Source organism: Oncorhynchus gorbuscha, linkage group LG05 (assembly GCF_021184085.1).
Source record: "Oncorhynchus gorbuscha isolate QuinsamMale2020 ecotype Even-year linkage group LG05, OgorEven_v1.0, whole genome shotgun sequence".
NCBI classification, from domain to species: domain Eukaryota; kingdom Metazoa; phylum Chordata; class Actinopteri; order Salmoniformes; family Salmonidae; genus Oncorhynchus; species Oncorhynchus gorbuscha.
In genome coordinates, this window is record NC_060177.1 from 53,099,621 (window position 1) to 53,124,080 (window position 24,460).

General features: G+C 45.5%; 2 protein-coding genes across 2 annotated transcripts in view; one reads left to right on the forward strand and one right to left on the reverse strand.

The window, feature by feature from the left end:
- Positions 1-1,446: 1,446 nt before the first annotated feature.
- p2rx2 (purinergic receptor P2X, ligand-gated ion channel, 2) lies at positions 1,447-5,862 on the forward strand. Its single transcript, XM_046348568.1, has 12 exons — positions 1,447-1,586; positions 2,380-2,515; positions 2,841-2,912; positions 3,192-3,267; positions 3,381-3,477; positions 3,607-3,687; positions 3,809-3,956; positions 4,283-4,413; positions 4,693-4,783; positions 4,917-4,982; positions 5,092-5,169; positions 5,615-5,862. The coding sequence occupies exons 1-12, from the start codon at positions 1,447-1,449 to the stop codon at positions 5,717-5,719; spliced, it is 1,221 nt and encodes a 406-aa protein (XP_046204524.1). The 3' UTR covers positions 5,720-5,862.
- A 3,244-nt stretch (positions 5,863-9,106) lies between these two features.
- Positions 9,107-24,460, reverse strand: part of pole (polymerase (DNA directed), epsilon) — a 38,949-nt gene continuing 23,595 nt past the window's right edge. The window contains exons 24-48 of the mRNA XM_046350128.1: positions 23,079-23,381; positions 22,313-22,508; positions 21,858-22,072; positions 21,599-21,701; positions 21,359-21,439; positions 21,026-21,148; positions 20,504-20,932; positions 20,024-20,167; positions 19,636-19,776; positions 19,232-19,385; positions 18,853-18,959; positions 18,481-18,657; positions 17,938-18,161; positions 17,510-17,730; positions 16,154-16,358; positions 15,749-15,922; positions 15,431-15,556; positions 14,882-15,014; positions 14,529-14,727; positions 14,253-14,384; positions 13,738-13,931; positions 13,275-13,475; positions 10,138-10,263; positions 9,808-9,897; positions 9,107-9,686 (exon numbers count right to left, since the gene is read on the reverse strand). Coding sequence (XP_046206084.1) covers positions 9,576-9,686; positions 9,808-9,897; positions 10,138-10,263; positions 13,275-13,475; positions 13,738-13,931; positions 14,253-14,384; positions 14,529-14,727; positions 14,882-15,014; positions 15,431-15,556; positions 15,749-15,922; positions 16,154-16,358; positions 17,510-17,730; positions 17,938-18,161; positions 18,481-18,657; positions 18,853-18,959; positions 19,232-19,385; positions 19,636-19,776; positions 20,024-20,167; positions 20,504-20,932; positions 21,026-21,148; positions 21,359-21,439; positions 21,599-21,701; positions 21,858-22,072; positions 22,313-22,508; positions 23,079-23,381 — 4,309 coding nt within the window. The 3' untranslated portion in view covers positions 9,107-9,575. The remainder of the gene's footprint in view (positions 9,687-9,807; positions 9,898-10,137; positions 10,264-13,274; positions 13,476-13,737; positions 13,932-14,252; positions 14,385-14,528; positions 14,728-14,881; positions 15,015-15,430; positions 15,557-15,748; positions 15,923-16,153; positions 16,359-17,509; positions 17,731-17,937; positions 18,162-18,480; positions 18,658-18,852; positions 18,960-19,231; positions 19,386-19,635; positions 19,777-20,023; positions 20,168-20,503; positions 20,933-21,025; positions 21,149-21,358; positions 21,440-21,598; positions 21,702-21,857; positions 22,073-22,312; positions 22,509-23,078; positions 23,382-24,460) is intronic.

Sequence of the window (24,460 nt, forward strand, 5' to 3'; positions counted from 1 at the left end):
AAACCCATCAAGCGCTATGATGAAACTGGCTCTCATGAAAACCGCCACAGGAAAGGAAGACCAAGAGTTACCTCTACTGCAGAGGATAAGTTCATTATAGTTACCTGCCTCGGAAATTGCAGCCCAAATTAATGCTTAACAGAGTTCAAGTAACAGCCACATCTCAACATCAACTGTTCAGAGGAGACTGCTTGAATCAGGCCTTCATTGTCGAATTGTTGCAAAGAAACCAATAATGAAGGACACCTATAGTAAGAAGAGACTTGCTTGGGCCAAGAAACACAAGCAATGGACATTAGACCGGTGGAAATTTGTCCTTTGGTCTGATGAGTCCAAATTTTAGATTTTTGGTTCCAACCGCCACGTGTTTGTGAGATGCAAAGTAGGTGAATGGATGATCTCTGCATGTGTGTTTCCCACCGTGAAGCATGGAGGAGGAGGTGCGATGGTGTGGGGTGTTCTGCTGGTAACAGTGATATATTTAGAAATCAAGGCACACATAACCAGCATGGTTATCACAGCATTCTGCAGCGATATGCCATCCCATCTGGATTGCGCTTAGTGGCACCATCATTTGTTTTTAGACAGGACAATGACCCAACACACCTCCAGGCTGTGTAAGGGCTATTTGACCAAGAAAGAGAGTGATGTAGTGCTGCATCAGATGACCTGGCCTCCACAATCACCCAACCTCAACCCAATTTAGATGGTTTGGGATGAGTTGGACTGCATAGTGAAGGAAAAGCCGCCAACAAGTGCTCAGCATATGTGGGAACTCCTTCAAGACTGTTGGAAAAGCAATCCAGGTGAAGCTGGTTGACAGAATGCCAAGAGTGTGCAAAGCTGTCATCAAGGCAAAGGGTGGCTACTTGAAGAATCTAAAATGTAAAATCAAATTTAACTTTTGGTTACTACCTGATTCCATATGTGTTATTTCCTAGTTTTGATGTCTTCACTATTATTCTACAATGTAGAAAATAGTAAAAATAAAGAAAAACCCTCGAATGAGTAGGCGTTTCAATTTTTTTTGACTGGTACTGCACACGCATGCACGCACGCACGCACGCACGCACGCACGCACACACACACACACACACACACACACACACACACACACACACACACACACACACACACAGAAATAAACCATCAGGAATAAAACTGTGCTGCCTAATCAATTTTATGCTATGTATTATTGAGAACAGTACTACAGGGGGTGAGGCAGAGAGAGGGAGAGAGAGAGAGAGAGAGAGAGAGAGAGAGAGAGAGAGAGAGAGAGAGAGAGAGAGAGAGAGAGAGAGAGAGAGAGAGAGAAAGAGAGAGAGAATGCGAGACAGAGACAGAGTGAGACTGACTCTGACTCATTAGATAAACTTGGAAGTATCTGGGAACAAGTCACTCGGGACCTCATATCTGAACAGACAGCTAATAAACTCAGAAATCACAATGGGACTGCTTGAGTTTATTAAGGATTATTTTCTTGGTTTCTGGGACTATGAGACCCCCAAGGTGATGGTGGTTAAAAACAAAAAACTTGGAGTCATATATAGGGGGGTTCAGTTTCTTGTGATCACCTATTTCATCTGGTAAGTACTGGCCTCCTGTTTATGCATGCATAAAAATATACAATTTGAAATAGTATTGTCTTGGTGTGTAACTATCCTGTTTCTTGTTGTTGTGATTGAGTATTTATGTTGCATTATCTATGACCTGCCTTGGATATTGCAGATACTGTGCCTAACAAGGCAATGTTAAGTCCGGTATTGGAAAGCATAAGAAGTAAAGAATGATAACTTAAACAAAAACATTGGTTGATTTTCAAGCTCAGATCAAATGTTCTGTCAGTGGACCCATATTTTTTGCTTTCAATAGCTATACTACCCATAACACTGTGATGTGAAATGAATCATTTGCTGAGAATAGCCACTTTGTGGTGAGGAAATGCCTTTCACTCGCAATTAAATCTCCAAACAAATATACAGCATAATTGATGGTAAGCACATAACGATTGCTGTGGTCAAGACGGACAGCTGTAGTCTCGCTGGCCATCATTGTGTAATGTGATCCAAATTGACCAATTTTCATCGATTTTCATTTTCCTGATGGTCCTTGACGGAGATTTGTGTCTGTCTACTCATAAACATCATATCTCAGCTTTTTCAAACATTTTCCAACATTTAAAATCAAGGTTCAAATTGTTAAGTATGCCTCAAAGTCATCAGCATGTCACGAAGCCCAAAAGAAATGAACGGAGATCTTTATTGTCTGAATAAGCGCAAGTGTGGGCGTGCATTGAAGTGCAATTCAAATCACTTGGAAAGACTGGATTTGTCCACAGAACAGAAGGTACTCTGTGGCTGTCATATCACCCTTCTACAGGTATGTCTTTATCAGTCAGAAAGCCTATCAGGACAGTGAGACGAGGCCAGAGAGCTCAGTCTACACTAAGATGAAAGGCACAGCATTGCAGGGGGACCACATCCTGGACATGGTGGAATACGTCCGACCCTCAGAGGTGAGCCCACACTTTTGACTGGTACTGCACATTTTGCTCAGTCGCACGATCACTGATTAAGAAAACGGACTGATTTACAAATAATAATGAGTCCTTCAGGAAACACGATGATTTGTAGATCAGTCCGTCTGCGGTCACCGACTGCAGTGCAGTCGATCCTGAACATGCACGTTTGGCTCTATTCATCAACCAAGGATCATAGGTAAAAATAGGTGTCAAAAAGATGATGTAATATGTAGCTATACTGTATGTTTTCTACATGTAGCCTATGTGATTAGTTACCATTGTGTGCTGTACTTTTTTCCCTGTGGCATTTCACCTCTAGGGCGGTGACGTAATCAGCACAATACTGAGACGAGAGGTCACACACAATCAGAGGCAAGGCACGTGTGCTGAGGTGAGAGGTCTCAACCATTGTCCACACTCATGTGTTCTCCTGAAACCAAAAAAAACAACTCAATAAAAATACTGCAGTCATTTTACATGGATCAATTCTAGGGCTTTAAATTAAGTTGTGTGCCTCGCTCCATACTCTACTATTGCAACTCACACTGTCTCCTGGAAAAGCCCTGTAAGATAATGTGATGAAGATATATCATTACCACTACCACCCCACAGCAGGACACCTGGGAAAAGCTGATAATGTCTAAACAATGATACTTTCCTCTTTTCTTAGCATTTCACTGTTCCCAGTGCCAACTGCTCAAAGGATGCTGACTGCACCTCAGGGGAAGTGAACTTTGATGGCAATGGTACGGACTGAAAAAGAGGAAACTAAGTGAAAAGTCCCACTAAGCCACTTCTATGAATCTGTCTGTCAGTAGATGGTCCAGCTAATGCATTCAGTCTGATGTGTTTCCTGTAGGACAGAGAACTGGGCGCTGTGTTCCCTACTACAACCAGACTTTCAAGACCTGTGAGATTCAGACCTGGTGTCCTATTGAGGACTATGCCGCAATATGGTGAGGGTCAATATCAATATGACATTTTAGATAGTAGGCAGTCACAAACAAAACGACTGTCTGCCTCGTCTGGAATAAGTCACTTGTAAAATCATAAAATAAAGAGAAATCTGTTGTTGTGGCCTTCAGGGAGCCGGCATTGGCAGAGGCCATCAATTTCACTGTTTACATCAAGAATGCCATCCATTTCCCCAAATTTAAAGTACTGAGGTATAGTATGAACCCCCTCAACAACACACGCATGCACGCACGGCTGTAAAGGGAACTGTTTCCCTGTTAATATGCAGCCTCAACTGTTTCTGCAAGCAATTCTCTCTTATCTCTTTCGCAGAGGAAACATCAAACCAAACAAACGAAATGGCCAGAAATATCTGAATAAGTGTCATTACAATGAGAAGGAACACCCATACTGCCCCATCTTCCGGCTGGGCTACATCGCAGAACAGGCCAGGGAGAAGTTCAGCGAGCTCTGCAGGACTGTACGTTTACACCCGCAATCTACATCCAGACAGTGACACTGTATATCCCATTTTACAAATCATATTAAGCATAGAGAACCCTTATTATTCGGGGCTCACATGAACGACAGAACACATGATCTCGGTCTAGCATCTCTAACAATATGTGTGCGTGTGTGATGTTTCAACATCAGACGGTGTTTACAGATCATGGAAATAAGTGGCTAAATAGATAATGGCAATCAAAACTAATAGAAACAATCCACATTAAGGAGGAATGAGAAGATGTGTTGGATAGAGCGGCTGTGTTGGTTCAATTAGATAGCGCATAAATTGTGTCCTGTCAGGGGGGAGTGATTGGTGTGCTCATCAACTGGAAGTGTGACCTTGATCTGGACCCCTCAGAGTGTACCCCCACATACTCCTTCCGTCGCCTGGATCTTCGGAAGAACCTGCCCAGCTCTGGCTACAACTTCAGGTGAGCCTCTTCATAGCATCTTGTGAACCCCTGGGTTGTATTCACTAGTGCACACGATAGCAAAATGTTTCGCAACAGAAACCAGGAAACGTGTGTCTTATTCGCCAGGTTGGTTTCTCTCTGTTTTAGTCCATTTTCTTCGGTTTGGTGCCTAGTGCATACGATAATGTCTTTACTATTGCCATCTCATTGACATGACCTACTGTAACGTTCAAGACGATCTCTGCTGTAACTTGGTTATGAAGAGGCATACAGGTCTTGACTTATAAAATGGTCTAGGTTTGCCAAGTATTACAGTAAGGACGGAGAAGAGTTCCGGACACTTATCAAGGCCTTCGGGATTCGTCTGGACGTCATAGTTCATGGACATGTATGAAGTTCCTCCTTCAACTACCTTCATCAGTACTCAATTAACCATTAACCAGTTGTTAAGAATGATTACTCGGTGACATAAAGCGATATGGACTCTGTCAATCTCATTTTCTGCAATAATTCCTCTCCAGGCTGGACGATTCAGCATCATCCCAACTATCATCAACACAGTGACAGCCATGACATCTGTTGGAATAGTGAGTTTGATTCTCAGCACTCCCGTGGTATGTGTGGATGTCGTCTGTTTGTACCAGTTTCCTACCATCTCCTAGTTATTCATTGATATATTACTTTTCTTCATTCCAGTGTTCCATTATCTGTGACTGGATCATGCTCACGTTCATTGACAAGAACGATATCTACAGTGACAGAAAGTTTGATGACGTAAGACAATAACAAGTTGATTCCATGCATTCATGATCATATTTTCTTTTGCTAACCATTTTCTGCTATAGCACTTATCATTGCACACCCAGTTAGGTCATTTAGTTCCCAAATAATATGGTAGTGTGTAAAAGTATGTCTATTGTGTAAAAGTATTCATATAATATTGTAATAGTTCAGCCTTAGTCCCTACCTGTGTGTTAATATTGTTCTAGCGTGGTTTCCTGAACTCAGTCCTGGGGCCCATCCTGGGTGCACGTTTTGTTTTTCCCCCCAGCACTATACAGCTGATTCAAATAACCAACTCATCATCAAGCTTTGATTATTTGAATAGTGTAGTGCTAGGGCAAAAACCAAAACATGCACCCAGGGGGCCCCCAGGATCGAGTTTGGGAAACCCTGGTCTAAAGTAATGTTATGCTATTCTGACTGTATATTTCTTCAGGACAGTAAAGTGCCCAGCCCCAGCCAGCTCCTCACAGTTCCCACAGAATTCACCATCAGCTATGGCTCCAACCACTCAGACCTGTCAGAGGGAGTGGCCCTGTGATGTCCTGCTGCTACAGTGCTATTTGGCCACAAGCATGGAGGATGCTATTCCTCAGACACCTGACTGTTGGACAGACAGACAGACAGACAGACAGACAGACAGACAGACAGACAGACAGACAGACAGACAGACAGACAGACAGACAGACAGACAGACAGACAGACAGACAGACAGACAGACAGACAGACAGACAGACAGACAGACAGACAGACAGACAGACAGACAGACAGACAGACAGACAGACAGACAGACAGACAGACAGACAGACAGACAGACAGACAGACAGACAGACAGACAGACAGACAGACAGACAGACAGACAGACAGACAGACAGACAGACAGACAGACAGACAGACAGACAGACAGACAGACAGACAGACAGACAGACAGGACGGCCTTTCCCCCAATCGGTCCCAGACGTCCGCAGAGAGGACTCTGATGGGTCCACCTCTGCGGAATTGAACTGAAAGACAGCCAAGACTTGATGGGTTAGTGTCAATTCCATGTAAATTCCTGTTGGTTCAGGAATTGAATTATACACCAATAAATAAATTCCATGTCCAGTTCAATTGACAGGGACATAAATTATACTGTTAAACCCAATCTCAAATGATTGCAAATTGTTTGAATTGAACATAAGAAAAATTAACCAAATCATTTACAGCAAACAGCTAAACATGTTGGAGTAAATTTTTACTGAGAACCCTCTTTCCACAGTCTAACCCGAACCAAGTCAATAACTGTATACTGTAATCTATATATGCAAACATAACAATAAATGTCTAACCAACTTGTAACGTGATTTCTGCTGGTCAATCATGTACATGTCAGATTGGAAGGAATACGAAAACAGGATTTTTCTGGTTTGAAAACACAGAACTATGCATTTCAAAAGGCTGACCATTTTAGTATATATATATACACACACACACACACACACACACACACATATATATATATACACACACACAGACATCTTTTTAAAATACATTTTCCTTTATTATTTCCCACAAAACCTACCACCCCTCCCCTAATTGGAGTAAACTAATAAACAAGAACACTTAAGCTTCTACTTCCAACTTATACATACTAAATACATTTTACGGACACAATCTATTTTACAGTAGTTATATTTAGTTTGTTTTTAGTCCTGGCCTTCCTCTAACATCTATTACTGGTGTCCATCCAGTTTGATTTTTGATTTTGACATATATTTTTATTAACTGCTATTTCACAAAAGTTCTGAACCTATATTCATTTTACAGACACAGTATATTTTACACGAGTTGTCTTCTTATTTGTCCCAACCATCTCCATTCAACTCCTCCCATCTCTCTCTCTTAACACCATTCATATTGGATTTCTATTTGCCATATATTTTTCCAACTGTGCTGTGATGCTTCACAAAAGTTCAGAACCTTTTTATTCCTATCGTTTCTACAGATTGCGAATTAAAGATAAACATCATTGCTAAAAGTATTTCTATAATATTGATCGACTGTCTAGGACTTTTCAAATAACCCAGCAGTGCTATCTGCAGCGTTAAGCTCCAGGTAAATGTTGCAATTAATCATGACTTTTAATAATTGGATCAATCAAACAAGATGACACAGTATACTATATTCAGGGAGACAATATTCTCTGGGACTCATATTGCCTCCTTCAATGTTCATGTAGATTACGGATGCTGAGCATATACGGGAATAAAAAGGCACAGAGGTCCAAGAGGAGAGCTACACTCAGAGCTCAGAGAGAGTAATCAATGATTACATTTCCCACAAAATGGTTTCTTATAACAAGATTGTGGGACATCCATCTGGACTCGTGGAGAGTAATAGAAACATCGATAGTGAAAAGGACTGACGTCTGAGGTCTAATGGTTCCGTCCGTGTCTTACGCAGTCGATGGATTGCTGTTGTCTGTCGACAGCCACAATGGCACTTTGGGAACTAGGTGATATGAACACACAGAGTCAGATACCATGGACGCAACAAGAAAAAGCAAGACAATGCTATTAATGCTGTTTTAATGCAGAGTTCTATATTTATTTCATTTTGGAACATTCAAAGTAGACACCCTTCTCCGTTCAATTGCATTGGCACCCCCCCCCCCCGCAACATTCCATAGGAAAACAAAGCGTAAAAAGTGAAGTCGTAAATATCTTGAGCTCTGTATTTCACTCCATCGTTAAAAACAAACTGTCGGTCGGCAGGGAACCAAACCAATGCAACCAATCTAATTGTGAGACTCAGCTCCAGTGTAGATGTGAAATTAGATTACTGGTCTGAGAGAGATGCCCATCAGCAAAGTGAGTTCTCTGGAACAATGAGGTTATCGTGATGGAGGTAGATGGCTTAACATCATATATTTTTTTAAATCTAGACTGGGATATGCCATCACGAGTAGATGTTTTCTTTACAGATGACAACAAAGGGAGTCGGGGATGAATGTGCACTCTTCCTCATCATCCTCACTCCAGATAGGCTAAACCAACAAATGCTAAAGTCAAGCACTTCTGCACTAAACTGGCATTTCAATTCCAGGCAAATCATCCTCACAATATCAGCAGTATAGTAATGATACGTTGGTATTGGAGCAGAAGGCTCCGATAGCCTTCTGTGTTCTGGTTACACTGAAACTCACATCTAATGGATCTCCCCTAATTGTCTATGACCCTGAAGACTGGGGTTCAATCCCTGTGTCCACCCCACATAATTGTATTTTAATCTCCATTAAGTAAAAACTCACTATTCCTCTGAGCCACATTAGCATCCAATTAGAGGAAGGAGAGTCAGCATCCAATTAGAGGAAGGAGAGTCACCATGTTAAGATTAGGAATGGTGGGGTTTCCTGATCTGGGCAGCAGCTCTCAATGAGTGTTTAAATGGGCACTATTAATTCGATATTGAACAGATTATTGCAATTATGCCATTGTCATGTCAACATTTTACATCGGCGTAAGGTCAAAATCAAATAAGCATATATTTATGATTATAACACTGGTTTTCTGAGCAATCTTTAGAATTATTAGGACAAGTAATCACCTTAAAAATCGGCGTTCCAGCGGTATATTTGATCTGCGCATATGCCAGCACCGGACGAGAGCATCCCTCTTTAGTGTGAGTGAAATGAGTTCGGAACAACAACGTATACGAAGTAGTTCACGTAAACTTTGCCCGAACTAAGAATAAAATATGCTTCCCAAAAAGACATGTTCGCTGTGGAAGAACGTTTATTATGAGTGCCGATTTCCTGCATTTATCAGCGTCATCAGGTAGCCTGATTTCAGATGTGTCCATGTAAACAGAAACTGATAAACGGGACTGATGGAGGATCTCACAAACTCTGCCTTCAGAAAATGTGCATCGAAAGAAACTGTCCATTGTGTACTCATTACAAAAAAATATTTATTGACAAAAATATTAAGACAATATGAAACCCTTGACCAGAGGCCTATACTTTCATCAATAAGCATTCCTATACAAAGTCAAAACACCAGATCTACAATTTAGAATTGAGACTGGAAAGCTTGACAAGTCATTTACATTTCCAGTACTTGGGTGGTCAAGAAATGTATGTTTATGTTGTTTTTACAGCTACAGTATAGAAAAGCATAGAGGACTAAAGATGCATTATCATAATGTATTGTCACATCAAAGCTCTGTCTCAAAGTGAGCAATATTCCCATTCTGCATTTAAATATCTCCAGCAGGTGACATCTGGGTGAATTTGTCCAATAAGAAAAAGCCTGCAGTGTGCTTTAATGAACACAACCCTGGTAACTGACAGGATCTCCAGATACAGCCACAAAAGCCAGTTTTAGCTCACAGACTCAGACTGTGGCTCATCATCTAGACTAGCTTATTTGTGGACTCATGACCAGTAACCAGTCAATGGTCTCTTCCAGGAAGTTCATGTTGTAGTGTGCGGCGATGTTCCGGAACACTTTGATCTGCTCTGAGAAACTCTGTGGATGGAGAAGAGACCTTTTAAAATCAGAGAAAACACAATGGTTCATAATCTTTTATTATAGTGGGTGGCACATCGTTTTAACACGGCTAGGGACACATGGTTGGAGGAGCACAAACCTTGGTGGGGAAGGTGAGTTCAAAGTCTCCTGCACAAGTGCAGTAAAGAGGCATGTTGGCCTCCTTCACTCCTTTACACTTGGCACAAGCCTGCAAGGGAACGCAAGACACGTTTTTACTTCCCAGTGAGACATGGTCACAATTCCTGAAAACAGTAGTTACTAAGTAGTGAACCTGGGTTGTGTTCATTAGGCACCAAACTGAAGAAACAGGCAGAGACAACCTGAACTTCTCCTTTTGAAAACGTATTCTGTCGCTTTCCTTAATGAACACGACCCAGGTCATATGAATCCCAAAGGATGCGTCAGATATGAGGTTTTGTTTCCTCACCAGGTCCTGCAGAGTGTAGCTCATGAGTTTCTTCTGCAAGGCCTCCACCAGGGCCATCTCAATGGACTCAGTCTCATACTGGGTCTGGCAGTTGGAGCAGAACCACTGGGGCAAAACAGAGCCGTCCTGTGAGCACAGAACAGATGATTTACATAGTGAACACGAAGGAGCATACATACATACATACATACATACATACATACATACATACATACATACATACATACATACATACATACATACATACATACATACATACATACATACATACATACATACATACATACATACATACATACATACATACGTGTGTGTGTGTATATATGTAATAAATAAATATATATACATGTGTGTGTGTGTGTGTGTATATATAATACATCTATATATATATATATAAAAATAATAATAAAAAATAATAATAAATAAATATATAAATAAATATATATGTAATAAATAAATATATTTTAATTAAAAAAAATATATATTTAAAAAATATATATTTATTATATATGTAATAAATAAATATGTATATATACATTTACATTACATTTAAGTCATTTAGCAGACGCTCTTATCCAGAGCGACTTACAAATTGGTGCATTCACCTTATGACATCCAGTGGAACAGCCACTTTACAATAGTGCATCTAAATATTTTAAGGGGGGAGGGGGTGAGAAGGATTACTTTATCCTATCCTAAGTATTCCTTAAAGAGGTGGGGTTTCAGGTGTCTCCGGAAGGTGGTGATTGACTCCGCTGTCCTGGCGTCGTGAGGAAGTTTGTTCCACCATTGGGGAGCCAGAGCATAACAGTTTTGACTGGGCTGAGCGGGAACTGTACTTCCTCAGTGGTAGGGAGACGAGCAGGCCAGAGGTGGATGAACGCAGTGCCCTTATTTGGGTGTAGGGCCTGATCAGAGCCTGGAGGTACTGAGGTGCCGTTCCCCTCACAGCTCCGTAGGCAAGCACCATGGTCTTGTAGCGGATGCGAGCTTCAACTGGAAGCCAGTGGAGAGAGCGGAGGAGCGGGGTGACGTGAGAGAACTTGGGAAGGTTGAACACTAGACGGGCTGCGGCGTTCTGGATGAGTTGTAGGGGTTTAATGGCACAGGCAGGGAGCCCAGCCAACAGCGAGTTGCAGTAATCCAGACGGGAGATGACAAGTGCCTGGATTAGGACCTGCGCCGCTTCCTGTGTGAGGCAAGGTCGTACTCTGCGGATGTTGTAGAGCATGAACCTACAGGAACGGGCCACCGCCTTGATGTTAGTTGAGAACGACAGGGTGTTGTCCAGGATCACGCCAAGGTTCTTAGCACTCTGGGAGGAGGACACAATGGAGTTGTCAACCGTGATGGCGAGATCATGGAACGGGCAGTCCTTCCCCGGGAGGAAGAGCAGCTCCGTCTTGCCGAAGTTCAGCTTGAGATGGTGATCCGTCATCCACACTGATATGTCTGCTAGACATGCAGAGATGCGATTCGCCACCTGGTCATCAGAAGGGGGAAAGGAGAAGATTAATTGTGTGTCGTCTGCATAGCAATGATAGGAGAGACCATGTGAGGTTATGACAGAGCCAAGTGACTTGGTGTATAGCGAGAATAGGAGAGGGCCTAGAACAGAGCCCTGGGGGACACCAGTGGTGAGAGCGCGTGGTGAGGAGACAGATTCTCGCCACGCCACCTGGTAGGAGCGACCTGTCAGGTAGGACGCAATCCAAGCGTGGGCCGCGCCAGAGATGCCCAACTCGGAGAGGGTGGAGAGGAGGATCTGATGGTTCACAGTATCGAAGGCAGCCGATAGGTCTAGAAGGATGAGAGCAGAGGAGAGAGAGTTAGCTTTAGCGGTGCGGAGCGCCTCCGTGATACAGAGAAGAGCAGTCTCAGTTGAATGACTAGTCTTGAAACCTGACTGATTTGGATCAAGAAGGTCATTCTGAGAGAGATAGCGGGAGAGCTGACCAAGGACGGCACGTTCAAGAGTTTTGGAGAGAAAAGAAAGAAGGGATACTGGTCTGTAGTTGTTAACATCGGAGGGATCGAGTGTAGGTTTTTTCAGAAGGGGTGCAACTCTCGCTCTATTGAAGACGGAAGGGACGTAGCCAGCGGTCAGGGATAAGTTGATGAGCGAGGTGAGGTAAGGGAGAAGGTCTCCGGAAATGGTCTGGAGAAGAGAGGAGGGGATAGGGTCGAGCGGGCAGGTTGTTGGGCGGCCGGCCGTCACAAGACGCGAGATTTCATCTGGAGAGAGAGGGGAGAAAGAGGTCAGAGCACAGGGTAGGGCAGTGTGAGCAGAACCAGCAGTGTCGTTTGACTTAGCAAACGAGGATCGGATGTCGTCGACCTTCTTTTCAAAATGGTTGACTCATCTGCAGAGAGGAGGAGGGGGGTAGGGGGAGGAGGATTCAGGAGAGAGGAGAAGGTGGCAAAGAGCTTCCTAGGGTTAGAGGCAGATGCTTGAAATTTAGAGTGGTAGAAAGTGGTTTTAGCAGCAGAGACAGAGGAGGAAAATGTAGAGAGGAGGGAGCGAAAGGATGCCAGGTCCGCAGGGAGGCGAGTTTTCCTCCATTTCCGCTCGGCTGCCCGGAGCCCTGTTCTGTGAGCTCGCAATGAGTCGTCAAGCCACGGAGCGGGAGGGAGGACCGAGCCGGCCTGGAAGATAGGGGACATAGAGAGTCAAAGGATGCAGAAAGGGAGGAGAGGAGCGTTGAGGAGGCAGAATCAGGAGATAGGTTGGAGAAGGTTTGAGCAGAGGGAAGAGATGATAGGATGGAAGAGGAGAGAGTAGCGGGGGAGAGAGAGCGAAGGTTGGGACGGCGCGATACCATCCGAGTAGGGGCAGTGTGGGAAGTGTTGGATGAGAGCGAGAGGGAAAAGGATACAAGGTAGTGGTCGGAGACTTGGAGGGGAGTTGCAATGAGGTTAGTGGAAGAACATATATAACATATATATGTAATAAATATATATGTGTAATAAATATAAATATGTAATAAATATATATATAATAAATATATATATGTAATAAATAAATAAATAATAAATAATAATTCGGGATCGGCTTTTTTCCCCGTCATCCAATAATCAGTATCAGTGTTTAAAATTCATAAAATCGGATTGGATGAGCTGTAGGGGGGGGCACTGACCTGTGCCACCGAGGGGTCCTTGCAAAGGTCGAGGTCGCGGCAGAAGTTGCAGTGGTGGCAGATGACCTCGGGCAGGATGTAAGAGTTGCAGGGGTCGCGGAACTGGGCTTCCTCCGAGAACTCACCCACATCTACCAGACGCAACAGGTCCCTCTTCAGCTTGTTCACCTGGTTCACTATGTTGGCATCCAGGGAGAGGACCTACAGGGGAAGGTTGTGTTCATTAGGCACCAAACGGAAGAAAACAGAACTGAAATGCTCATTTTTGTTTTCCGTTTTGAAATGGTGTGCACTAATGAATACAACTCTGGCGTGAATTCACTAGGCACAAAACGGAAGCAAACGGGTTGAAACTGGGAGGGACTACCTGAACATACCCAATAAGAAATTACAATTTTTCATTGCAAAAATGCTTTGCTACGGTGTGCACTAATAAATATGACCCTGGTTCCCAGTCACTGACCTGGCAGACGTATTTGATGAATTCAAGGGCTGGGTTGCTGAGAGGCAGGTGGGAGCCAGGCAGGACGGGGAACATTTCCGAGGGCTGGGTCACGCTCCGGGTGCCTGTCACCTTCTTCTGGATCTTCTGGGTGATGGTGAAGAAGTTCTGGGTCAGCTCGCTGGACACATACTCTTGAGAGAAGGAGATCATACCTGTGGAGGAGAGACGGCTTATTTTCATCTGTAGACTGCTAGACTGGATATGTGGGGAGACTATTGAAGGTTATAGCTGAGCTGGCTAATAGTCAGGTATTGCTGGGTTTTCCAGTGTAAGCCAGCTAAGGGGAGACTATCGAACAATGTAGCTGTCTAGTAGTCACAGGAAGTAAGTGGTGGACAGCAATCTAAAAGCTATTTGGAGATTAGACACAAACCAGATCACCTTAGACACCTGTGGTGGTCACTCCTCGTTCACACCAAAATAACTTTGTTTATGTCTGCGTATGGTTGTGGTGCCGCTCTCTCGTTACTTACCGGGAAGTGCTGTGGAATCTCCTGCTGCCTGCTGGGAAGTCTGGCTTCCGCCCCGCCTCTTAATGGGCGTGGCTCCCGGGGCGTTGCGTCTTAGCTCCTCCTGCATGCTGTGGTAGATGGCAGCAATATAGGCTGAGAGGAAAGAGGAGACATTGTAAAAGACAGACAGAAATCAGGGAGCTGTGCCCACCGACCCCCTCCAACTTCATTCTGGATCAAACACTCTACACGTGCTATGCTAATGATGACGATGCTTGCGATAGTGCGCTGGCCTACCGGAGATGATCATGAGGAAGTATTTCTGACAGGAGGCGGTCTGAGGCAGATACTGCATGATGTTCCAGCTGCTCTCGATCAGCTCCTCCACCTCATCCACCTCTCCGGCTCCATCCTCCTCCTCCTCGTCAGCTTCCTCCTCGTCCTCGCTGCCCTCCTCCTCTCCATTCTTCTTCCCCTTCTTCTGTGCTGTCCCGTTCTGAAAGTCAATGTAGGTATTGAGTGTCATTTCAACCCCAAATATTTTCATTGGTTATGAGACATAGGAAAAACAACACACACATCCGTTAAATATTAAATGAAATTGTACTGGTCGCATACACATATTTAGCAGAAGCAGAACTAGAAGGTACCTCTCCATATAGGACGCTGGAGGGCAGTTTGCCCTTCACGCCTCCATAGTTGGCCAGATCCATCCACATAAGGAACTCCCAGCAGCGGGAGAAGGAGATGGAGAGGGAGTGGAAGATTTCCCGCGAGTGAATGCTGAGGAAGATACATAAAAAAAAAAAAAACTCAGTCAGAACAAGTTGAACAAAAAAGAAAAGTTCATAAAACAAAACCTTGCCTACTAATTTATGGTTAGTGCTTGATCCCACAGGGTGACGGTATGCTTGGCTGCATGAAATCAAAATTCCCACAAACCTTCACCCCATGCGATCTAGCTCTGAATTTATTAAACGTTTGTTTATTAGGTCTAGAAATGTTTGATAGACAGCATATTGATACGTTATAAAATGAAAAAGTACTTGTGTAGAGGCATTGTAGTACATCTAACCTTCATTTTATTTAACTAGGCAAGTCAGTTATGAACAAAATTCTTATTTTACAGTGACGGCCAAACCCTCCCCTAACCAGGGACGACGCCGGGCCTGCCCTACGGGTAGGTTAGCTAACCCAACCTGTTGGTGATGTACTCCACGTAGCCGATGGCGTCGTCAATCCTCCGCTTCTTAGTGCAAAGGAGGATGCGGTTAAAGTTCCCGTACACCACGGTGGAGCCCAGCCGCTTGAACTCTGCCACCAGTCTGAGATAGGAGAGCAGAGAGAGCCATTCATCAAGGCATCCAACGTCAATACATGACGACAGACCGTTTAGAATTAGAATAAATTAATACAACCCCCCCCCCAGATAAAGCTGCATTTGAAATGTCTACAGTTGACTCCAATGGAAACAACCAAGGGTTGTAGGGTTGTGCGTGTTGGGCAGTGTCACTTACTGGAGGAATACCTTCTTCATCATGTTGTGTAGGGTGCGGTGCAGCGCCGGGTCGTAAAGCAGCGAGCTGGGCGAGCGTAGCCAGCGGTAGAAGTGCATCACCTGGTTGTCGGCGTAGACGTTGTGGTACCGCGTGATCTCCCGCACCCAGCCAACCACCATGCTCTTCAGGATCCTGCTCGCAGACAATACATCCAAATCAAATCAAACTTGATATATAAAAGCACATTATTTTAACCTGTGCTGGGCTACAGTGCAAGGAAACGTTTTAAAAAACATTTAATTTAAAATCAGCAAAAAAAACAAACACGCAGGCTAGTTAGTTTAGAGGCGAAACGGGTAGCTTGAGGGATCTGGGGTGTTTCGAGGTGTCGGCGGCAGTGGCATGTTATTACGAAGTGGTCACCTGAAGGTGTTGGAGCAGAGGGCGGTCTCGTCGTAGCTGGCCACGGCACTGGCGCCCTGGTTCCCCGACATCATTTCCTCCAGCGAGGCTTGCTGGATGACGTCAAAGCTGACGCCCAGGCTGGCTCCTCCCTCCATGTCGTTGACATGCTGCGACTGCAGGATGGTGTTGACAGCCAAACTCTGCAGGTCCAGCTCCACACACACTGAAACACAGTAGAACGACAGGGGAAAGAAGGTTGAAAACTAGTTGAAAGCATATTTCCATTTGTTCCAATGAAGTTGTTTTAAAATGTAGCACATCACCGGTTGCTATGCACAGCTGATTAATTCCTAACTACAAGACAATGGTTGGGGCTACTTCAATGTGTCAGTGTTGTCCATAATGTTTGTATTCGAGCGGGGATGATAACCCCAATAATTACAGGCAACATCATTTTCCTACCTCTTTCTACAATTTTGCATTTGTCAGTAATTTTTGTGTGATTATGCTACACAACGTCCCTAAAACCATTATTTGGTCATCGGTAATGTGAACTATATGAATTCCTGCTATGACAACATCTGAAAGTATCCGCCTGTCCCGGTTTCGATGCTGTGTGAGTGAGCCACTCCATCACCCAGTCCGTTGACGTTGTGCAAGCTTTCAAAAATGCAATTACAACTACTGTCGTTTTCATTAAAAGATGGGAGAGTGTCTCAGCTTCCTGTGCGTGTCTCATCGATTTCTAAACTCTCAATATGGAGCAAATGGCACCACTTTACGACGGCAGTTGGCTAAGCCGTATGGTTTTGGTGTGCACACGGAGCGTGGCCTTTGCAGTGAACACATCAAGTAGGCCACACCTAGGAGCTGGGAAGTTTGAGTAGGACATTCATTAAAATGACATAGCTATCGAGCAACAAAATCATAATTAGCGCAATCTAGCGAAGTGTTTTTGGATTCCCACTTCCTCCGGCAGTGAATGATGTAACCTAGATAAGTTTGCAATTTTTTTGGGGGGGTTGACAAATTCATCTAGAAAAAGAGCCAAAAGAAATGTGATAATTCTGGATCATATTTTTAAAATGTTGCACATCAAAATATCAAATCATGCATCCCCTGGATATGATGGATGAAATGGACATTTTTTCTTGAATCAGAGACATCTGTTGTCTTACTTGGCACAAGAGAAAAAAAAAAATTACAAATAAAAAAATACAAAAATCGCTATGGGGAAGCAACTGCGTATTCATGTATTTTTTTATTTTATTATTTGTATTTATTGTTATCAAGCAAAATTTTAAATGTATCATGATTTGACCGTTTGTCTATACGGCCCAGCTCTGGTGTGTGTGAATGAGTAAGGCTGGCTACCTGTTGAGTAGCAGCCCTGAGCGTTGATCTCCATGGAGCCCCGGTCATCAGCCTCCATCACCAGCCTGCTGTCGTCGGCCTCCTTGCCCCCCAGGTCAGGCCTGGCGGTGGGGGACAGCCACAGCAGGTGGTTGTGTTTCCTCAGGTGCCTGGCCAGGAACAGGTCAGAACCAAAGATGGACACGTCGTGGGGCAGGTTCCCCACCGGCAAGTGGTAGTATCTGAGGTGGGATGAAGGAGAGGAAACAGTAAGCGACAGTAGCCCAAAACGAGCATAAAAGTCAATGATATTACACAACTGAAACCCCAGACTAAATATGTAAAGTGTGAAGATAAGACCCTAGGGTTCTTATTCCAGTTGTGCCATTTAGAATGTGCTAGGTGTACAGAGCCAGTAGACAGACCTAGTCTCGTGCTGTGTTACCTACCTGGCCATGTCAAAAGCCTGCGACAGGCAGCTGTCCAGGTTGAGGTAGTGGCGGACCATGCGGCGGGCACCGTGGCGCTGCCAGTCCAGCACGTTGTAGCTGATCTCGTCCACCACATGCACCGGCACCACCGGGAACTCCTCTAGCACCGGCATGCCCGCCACCAGCCGCCTCAGCTCCCAGTTGGACTGCACTGCGATCAGGGTGGGCCCGCGGCGCTCCCCCTGAATACAGCGAGAGGACAACGGTCAATAGTGTTACCAGGGCTGTGTTCATTATGCACCAAACGGAAGAAATTAGACTGAAACCCAGAGGGAGGACATGCACTTGCCCAATAAGAAATGCTCATTTACGTTTTCAGTTGCAAAACGACACTGCTCTATCCTACTCATCTATGATAAGCATATAACCTTACACCTTCAATAGCAAGTCTGAAAACTTTAGAGACAGAGAAGGCCTAAACAAAACATCCGAGAACAAGCTGGAGAGAGCAATAGAGTGGCAGAACCATGCAGGTGACAGGGGTGCAGTGGATGGAGGTACCTTGTAGTTGAGCAGTATGCGCTGCAGGGCTCGGTGGATGGCCTTCACGTCGTTCTCAGCCCGCACCTCAAAGGTGTGTTTCTCGGGGGGCAGGAGCTCTTCGCTGGTCTTCTCCAGCAGAGCTGTACGCTCTGCCCCATACAGGGTGTTCAGGTTGGGCATCTGGTTACTGCGAACCTAAGGTAGGAAGGGGAGGAAGACGAAGGGGACTTGATGTCTTTTTTCCTTCAACAATTTCCTAGGAAATGACTTTAAAATCACTCTCTCGTCACATTTGTGTAATGAAGCATTACAAGGGAAAAGTCAACTATTTTAAGGGGAAATCTGATGTGTAGGGTGCTTGGGTAAAGAGTTGATGAGGTGTGGTCTTACCGTGTCCAGGACAAAGATGCTGGCCTTGCGCTGTGAGGGGATGAACAGGCCGAACAGGGCTTTGTGGCCCTGGCTGTGGTGGTAAAGGTAGATGTGTCGGACGCTCCCTGGGGAAGACAACACAACGATACTGATTCAATGCTCCCGTCGTCACGTTCCATGTAAGGGGTCGTGTTCATTAGGCACCAAAAGGAAGAAATGCCAGGTTCAGTTTGATTTACATCATAGTAAATGTCAAATCAGTTAACACAATAACTTTAAAAAAATCTAATTAAAAAAAGACTGGTAAAGAAAGATTACAAATAGATGTTAAATATATGGACGACACAGTAGAAAAACAGTGAAGGGAATCTGCAGTGTCAGTGGGAGATAGTCCTACCAGGCTCCAGGTAGCTGAACTGGGCCAGGGACCTCATCTCCAGGTGCTCCAGGTCGTACGTCTCAGCCTCCCGGCCACCCAGGTCCCGGACCAACTGCTTGTTGACCATGCACATACAGCCCAGCTGTACCAGGGCCCGGAACAGCAGAGGGACCTGGGGGAAATTAGAGAGAGAGAGAGAGAGAGAGAGAGTTGTTCATTAGGCACCAAACAAATTAAAACTTTTTCTGTTTATAAAAAATGTGTACTACACACACAGAGACTAACACTCAAAACACAGCCATTGATTAGATTTCCCTAGCTATGAAATGTTAACCCTAATCAAGACACACAACACTGGATTCAGGAATACAGTACAACACGAGGAACACGACCTTGTCCTATCCTAACCCGTAGGTAGATACCTGTGTCTCGTAGACCCCCTCTATGTCTGGGGCAGAGAGGTCAGCGTTGATCTCGTTGATGTGCTCCTGGTACATGTCCTCAGGGACAGAGTACTGGTACAGGTAGTAGACGACGTTGGAGCGCGGCAGAAGGCGGTTCACCTGCACAGAACAAAAACCAGAGTGCTCAGTCATCAAATAATAACAGTAATAATGAGAAATTTTACTTTTATAGTGCTTTTCATTTCAAAAAATAAATAAAAAAACTCAACAAGCTTTTAAGCGACACAAAAAAAAACACAAAAAAAAGCCAGACAATTTGAAACCGCCGACATATCATTCAAGAGTAGACGGACGCTCCCGAGAGGGTCGGGAGGCTTGAGCGGTCAGCGGAGGGAGTAACAAGTACCTTCTTGTATGTGGCTCCCTCCTCCTGCTTGGGGACCTTCTGGTTGACGTAGAACACCCGCGGGATGTTGAGCTTCATGCAGTGCAGGTCACTGTCGATCACAGCCCACAGCTTATACAGCCCAGGGTGACTGGTCTCTGCAATCTGGGGGAGAGAGAGAGGGACAGGACATCCAGTCACACACAGACTTCTGGGTTTAAGCATACTATTTATTAGGAAGAGCATTCACAAGATATATACAAGTTGTCTTCCTTCTGCTCTGTACAGTTCCCATGAACTATTCTGAAACAAAACGGTATTTAGAGTTTTAGTCAGCGTGGACACAGTTTAAGCCTAGTCCTGTACAAAAGACTTTAAACAGATTCCCCATTGAGCAGCAGCATGCTTTTTAGATCAGCACAAGGCTTGATCTGTGTCCCGGAAACCGGCCTAACTAAATGTTATTTGACACCCCCCCCCCGTAGGCCTAACTTAACCCACCTGTACGATCTGCCAGGGCATGTCCAGGATACTGCGCGCCGTGCGGCGGAGGAAGTTACCCAGGCCTGTGGCGGGGCCCGCGTCCCGGATCACCCCTCCCCCCATGGCCTGGACCTCGCCGTCCAGCAGGCGCCGGCGCTTCCGGCGCTCCTTTCTCTGCCGCAGCTGCAGCTCCCACTTCTTCTTGTGGTAGCGCAGCCACACCAGGCGCGCCTCCTGCGTTTCCCCAGTGGGTGGTGGAGGGCCGAGGATCTCCCTCCAGGACTGGGTGAGCTCCATCTCCTGGGACTCCACGGCCTGGCTGTTCTCTCCCTGCGACACCCGCTTGCGCTTCGTGCTGATCAGTATGGCCGGCTGCAGGGGTCGGGCAGGCATCCCAAAGTCCTCAATGTCAGCCGCCTGCCCTGCCTCCAGGGCATGATGGGCCACCTGAGAGGGGGAGGCAAGAGAGGGGGAGTGGCGTGAGTGGGTGTGTGCGCCTTTCTGTGCGTGTCGCACTAACCGTTGGCTAGGCGGCTGTACCTGTCTCTTGCCCTCGCTGGTGAACAGCTCGCTGATCTTCTTCTGTTTGTAGATGTCGTTCTTCTCCAGCAGCTTCTTGTGGAGCCAGTCCGGGTGGCGCACTCTGGGCACGGGGTTCTTCACCTACAGCCCGGATCACAACGGGACCAGATAGGGTGAGCAGCGAGCACGGAGCAGGTACAACTAGAAAGAATCTACATGGATCAGGAGTAGGGTGAAGTTGCACCTAGGCACTGGTCTTGGATCAGTTTTGCACCCCTCCAGCTGATCCTAGATCTACACCTAGGAGCAACTTCACCTCAGAGCCACGGATCAGAGCTGCTGTGTGTTTACCTGTTGCAGGGCAGCTGGAATGGTGATGATTTTCTGGATGGCACTACCCAATCTCTCAATGTAGTAGCTCCAGTCAAGGATCTGGAGAGAGCCCATGGCTAAACTCGTTAGTGACTGTGACTCAGCTAAAACGCTATAAGAATTGAGTCACTCTTATAAAAATCTCCCATTCAGTACATCAACAGTCTTTGTATCGTGCCAATATGGAAGCGCCATGAAGTGAAAATTGCCCAGACTTACAGAGCGGATGTCCAGGTCGTGGAGGCTGGGCATCTTCAGCCACTTGCGCAGGAAGTGCTTCTTAACACTGGGTTCAGCTTGGAAGATGGCCAGGGGGATGGCCCTGTCAGAGAGAGAACGAGAGAGAGGAATTAACACTTCTCCACTGTCGTCATTAGCAATAAGCGACACTACGCTAAAATGAGCTGCAGACAAAACGTGAAGTGAGGAGCCATGACTGTCAGTCTGTGGTCGTGGAGTGTGGGTCGGTCTGCCTCACCGCTCCGTGACCGGCGTGCCCTCTGGCTTGCGGGAGATGATGTAGCGGCAGCTCAGCCCGGCGTCCTTCACCATCTGGTCACCCAGGAACTCGGCCAGCCGCTTGGCCGTGCTGATGGTGTTGGACTTCTGCTCGCCATAGTCCTCCAGCTTCCGCGACATGGAGCGGTTCTCCGAGATGAGCTCAAACAGCTCCGCGTCTGGCATGTTTGCAGCCTGGGCAAAACACAAATAGTAGAACGCTCAGATATAAATAGATTACGGCGAACAAACACGCCCTCTTGACATGTAGCTCCGACTTAACGGGGTCCGGCTGTCAACATGCAAGCAGTGATGGGGAATATTATTACAACAGCCCAGGTTGGATCGCTCTTTTAGTACATGGATGAACGAAGAAGAACTGATCAAATGTAAAGTTATCACACACAGGCACGCGCCGGGAAACAAGCACGTTACCTTGCTGTAGAGCACGTCGAGCCAGTAGTCAGCCACCTTGGCCACCGAGTCATACACCTCCTCTAGAGTGGTGCCTTTGAGGAAGGCCTCGAACACAGACGACTGGAAGATCTTGATGAGCTGCAGCTCGCCTCGCCTCTTCACCTCGAAGCCCTTAAGCTCGGCCAGCGAGCCGTCCTCGTTGAACACAGCGTACCTGGACACAGGGCAATGTCGTAATCAGTGTTATCAGTGTAATGTCGCAATCAGTGTAATCAGTGTAATGTCACAATCAGTGTAATCAGGAGAATGTCACAATCAGTGTAATCAGGAGAATGTCACAATCAGTGTAATCAGGAGAATGTCACAATCAGTGTAATCAGGAGAATGTCACAATCAGTGTAATCAGGAGAATGTCACAATCAGTGTAATCAGGAGAATGTCACAATCAGTGTAATCAGGAGAATGTCACAATCAGTGTAATCAGGAGAATGTCACAATCAGTGTAATCAGGAGAATGTCGCAATCAGTGTAATCAGGAGAATGTCGCAATCAGTGTAATCAGGAGAATGTCGCAATCAGTGTAATCAGGAGAATGTCGCAATCAGTGTAATCAGGAGAATGTCGCAATCAGTGTAATCAGGAGAATGTCACAATCAGTGTAATCAGGAGAATGACGCAATCAGTGTAATCAGGAGAATGTCGCAATCATGTGATTATCAATGTCATTGGCTGGATTCGCTCTCTCTGATTGTTGGGAAGGGCCCGCAAGTAAGCCAGTATGTACCTTTTCTTCAGTTTCTTTCCCTCCTCTTTGGAGGCGGGCAGGATCATGGCCAGGTAGGGCCCGTCCACCTCGAAGAAGATGCTGTTTTCCGCCCGCGTCTCGTAGGTCAGCGAGGCAGGGTCCACCAGCTCCTGGTACTGGTCGTTGGTGAAGCCTTCCTTCACCATGATGTTGAGCATGGCGCCCGGGTAGGAGATGGTCACCTTGGGCTTCTTCTCGTTGCTCGTCTTCACCACAAAGTTCTCGGGGAAGGTGTTGGGCAGGACGCACCAGATACCATCCGTGTCCAGCTCCAGAGGCCTCCTGTAGTGCCACAGACAAAACACAGTAACATAAGTGGTCGAGTTTGCATCGAAAACAGAAAATATATATTGGGGGGGGACTATGCTGCCCTACCAAGCAAAAAGGCAGTAACTGCTCATAGCCTGGAACTGAGAACAATTGCTTTAATTTACCTTGGTTTCACAGTAACTTTATACAGTTACTGCTAACACGACCCCCCTTTTTCTCCAAAACACAATACAGGCAGGATACTTGGACACATGATTAAGCATGTATTTAATGGAGCAAAAATGACATTAACCAATTTTTCGACCAAATTAACTTTTTGCTTGGTACACAACATGCAACAATTTCAAAGATTTGACCAAGTTACAGTTTATATGAGGAAATCAGTCAATTGAAATAAATTCAATAGGCTCTAATCTATGGATTTCACAAGACTGGGAATACAGACTGTTGGTCATAGATGCCTTAAAAAAAGGTAGGGGCGTGGATCAGAAAACCAGTCAGTATTCTTGTGGGACCACCATTTGCTTCATGCAGAGTGACATCTCCTTGTCATAGAGTTGATCATGCTGTTGATTGTGGAATGTTGTCCCACTCATCTTCAATGGCTGTGGGAAGTTGCTAGATATTGGCGGGAACTGGAACACGCGTTCGTACATGTCGATCCAGACCTTCCGAAACATTCTCAATGGGTGACACGTCTGGTGAGTATGCAGGCCATGGAAGAACTGGGACATTTGCGCACAGATCCTCACGAAATGGGGCTGTGCATTATCGTGCTGAAACATGTGATGTTGGTGGCAGATGAATGGCACGACAACGGGCCTCAGGATCTCATCACGGTATTCATGTGCATTCAAATTGCCATCGATAAAATGCAATTGTGTTCGTTGTCTGTAACTTACGCCTGCCCATACCATAACCACACCGTCACCATGGATAACTCTGTTCACAACGTTGACATCAGCAATCCGCTCATCCACACAACGCCGCACACATGGTCTGCGGTTGCGAGGCCAGTTGAACGTACTGACAAATTCTCAAAAACGATGTTGAAGGCGGCTTATAGTAGAGAAATTAAACATTCAATTCTC

What these genes read in the sequence shown, in the direction of transcription:
- p2rx2 (XM_046348568.1), top strand. Translation starts at nt 1,447, where the DNA reads ATGGGACTGCTTGAGTTTATTAAGGATTATTTTCTTGGTTTCTGGGAC. An exon ending in AATACGTCCGACCCTCAGAG is followed by an intron (nt 2,516 to 2,840) that starts GTGAGCCCACAC and finishes TTTCACCTCTAG; the next exon opens with GGCGGTGACGTAATCAGCAC. An exon ending in GTGACAGAAAGTTTGATGAC is followed by an intron (nt 5,170 to 5,614) that starts GTAAGACAATAA and finishes ATATTTCTTCAG; the next exon opens with GACAGTAAAGTGCCCAGCCC.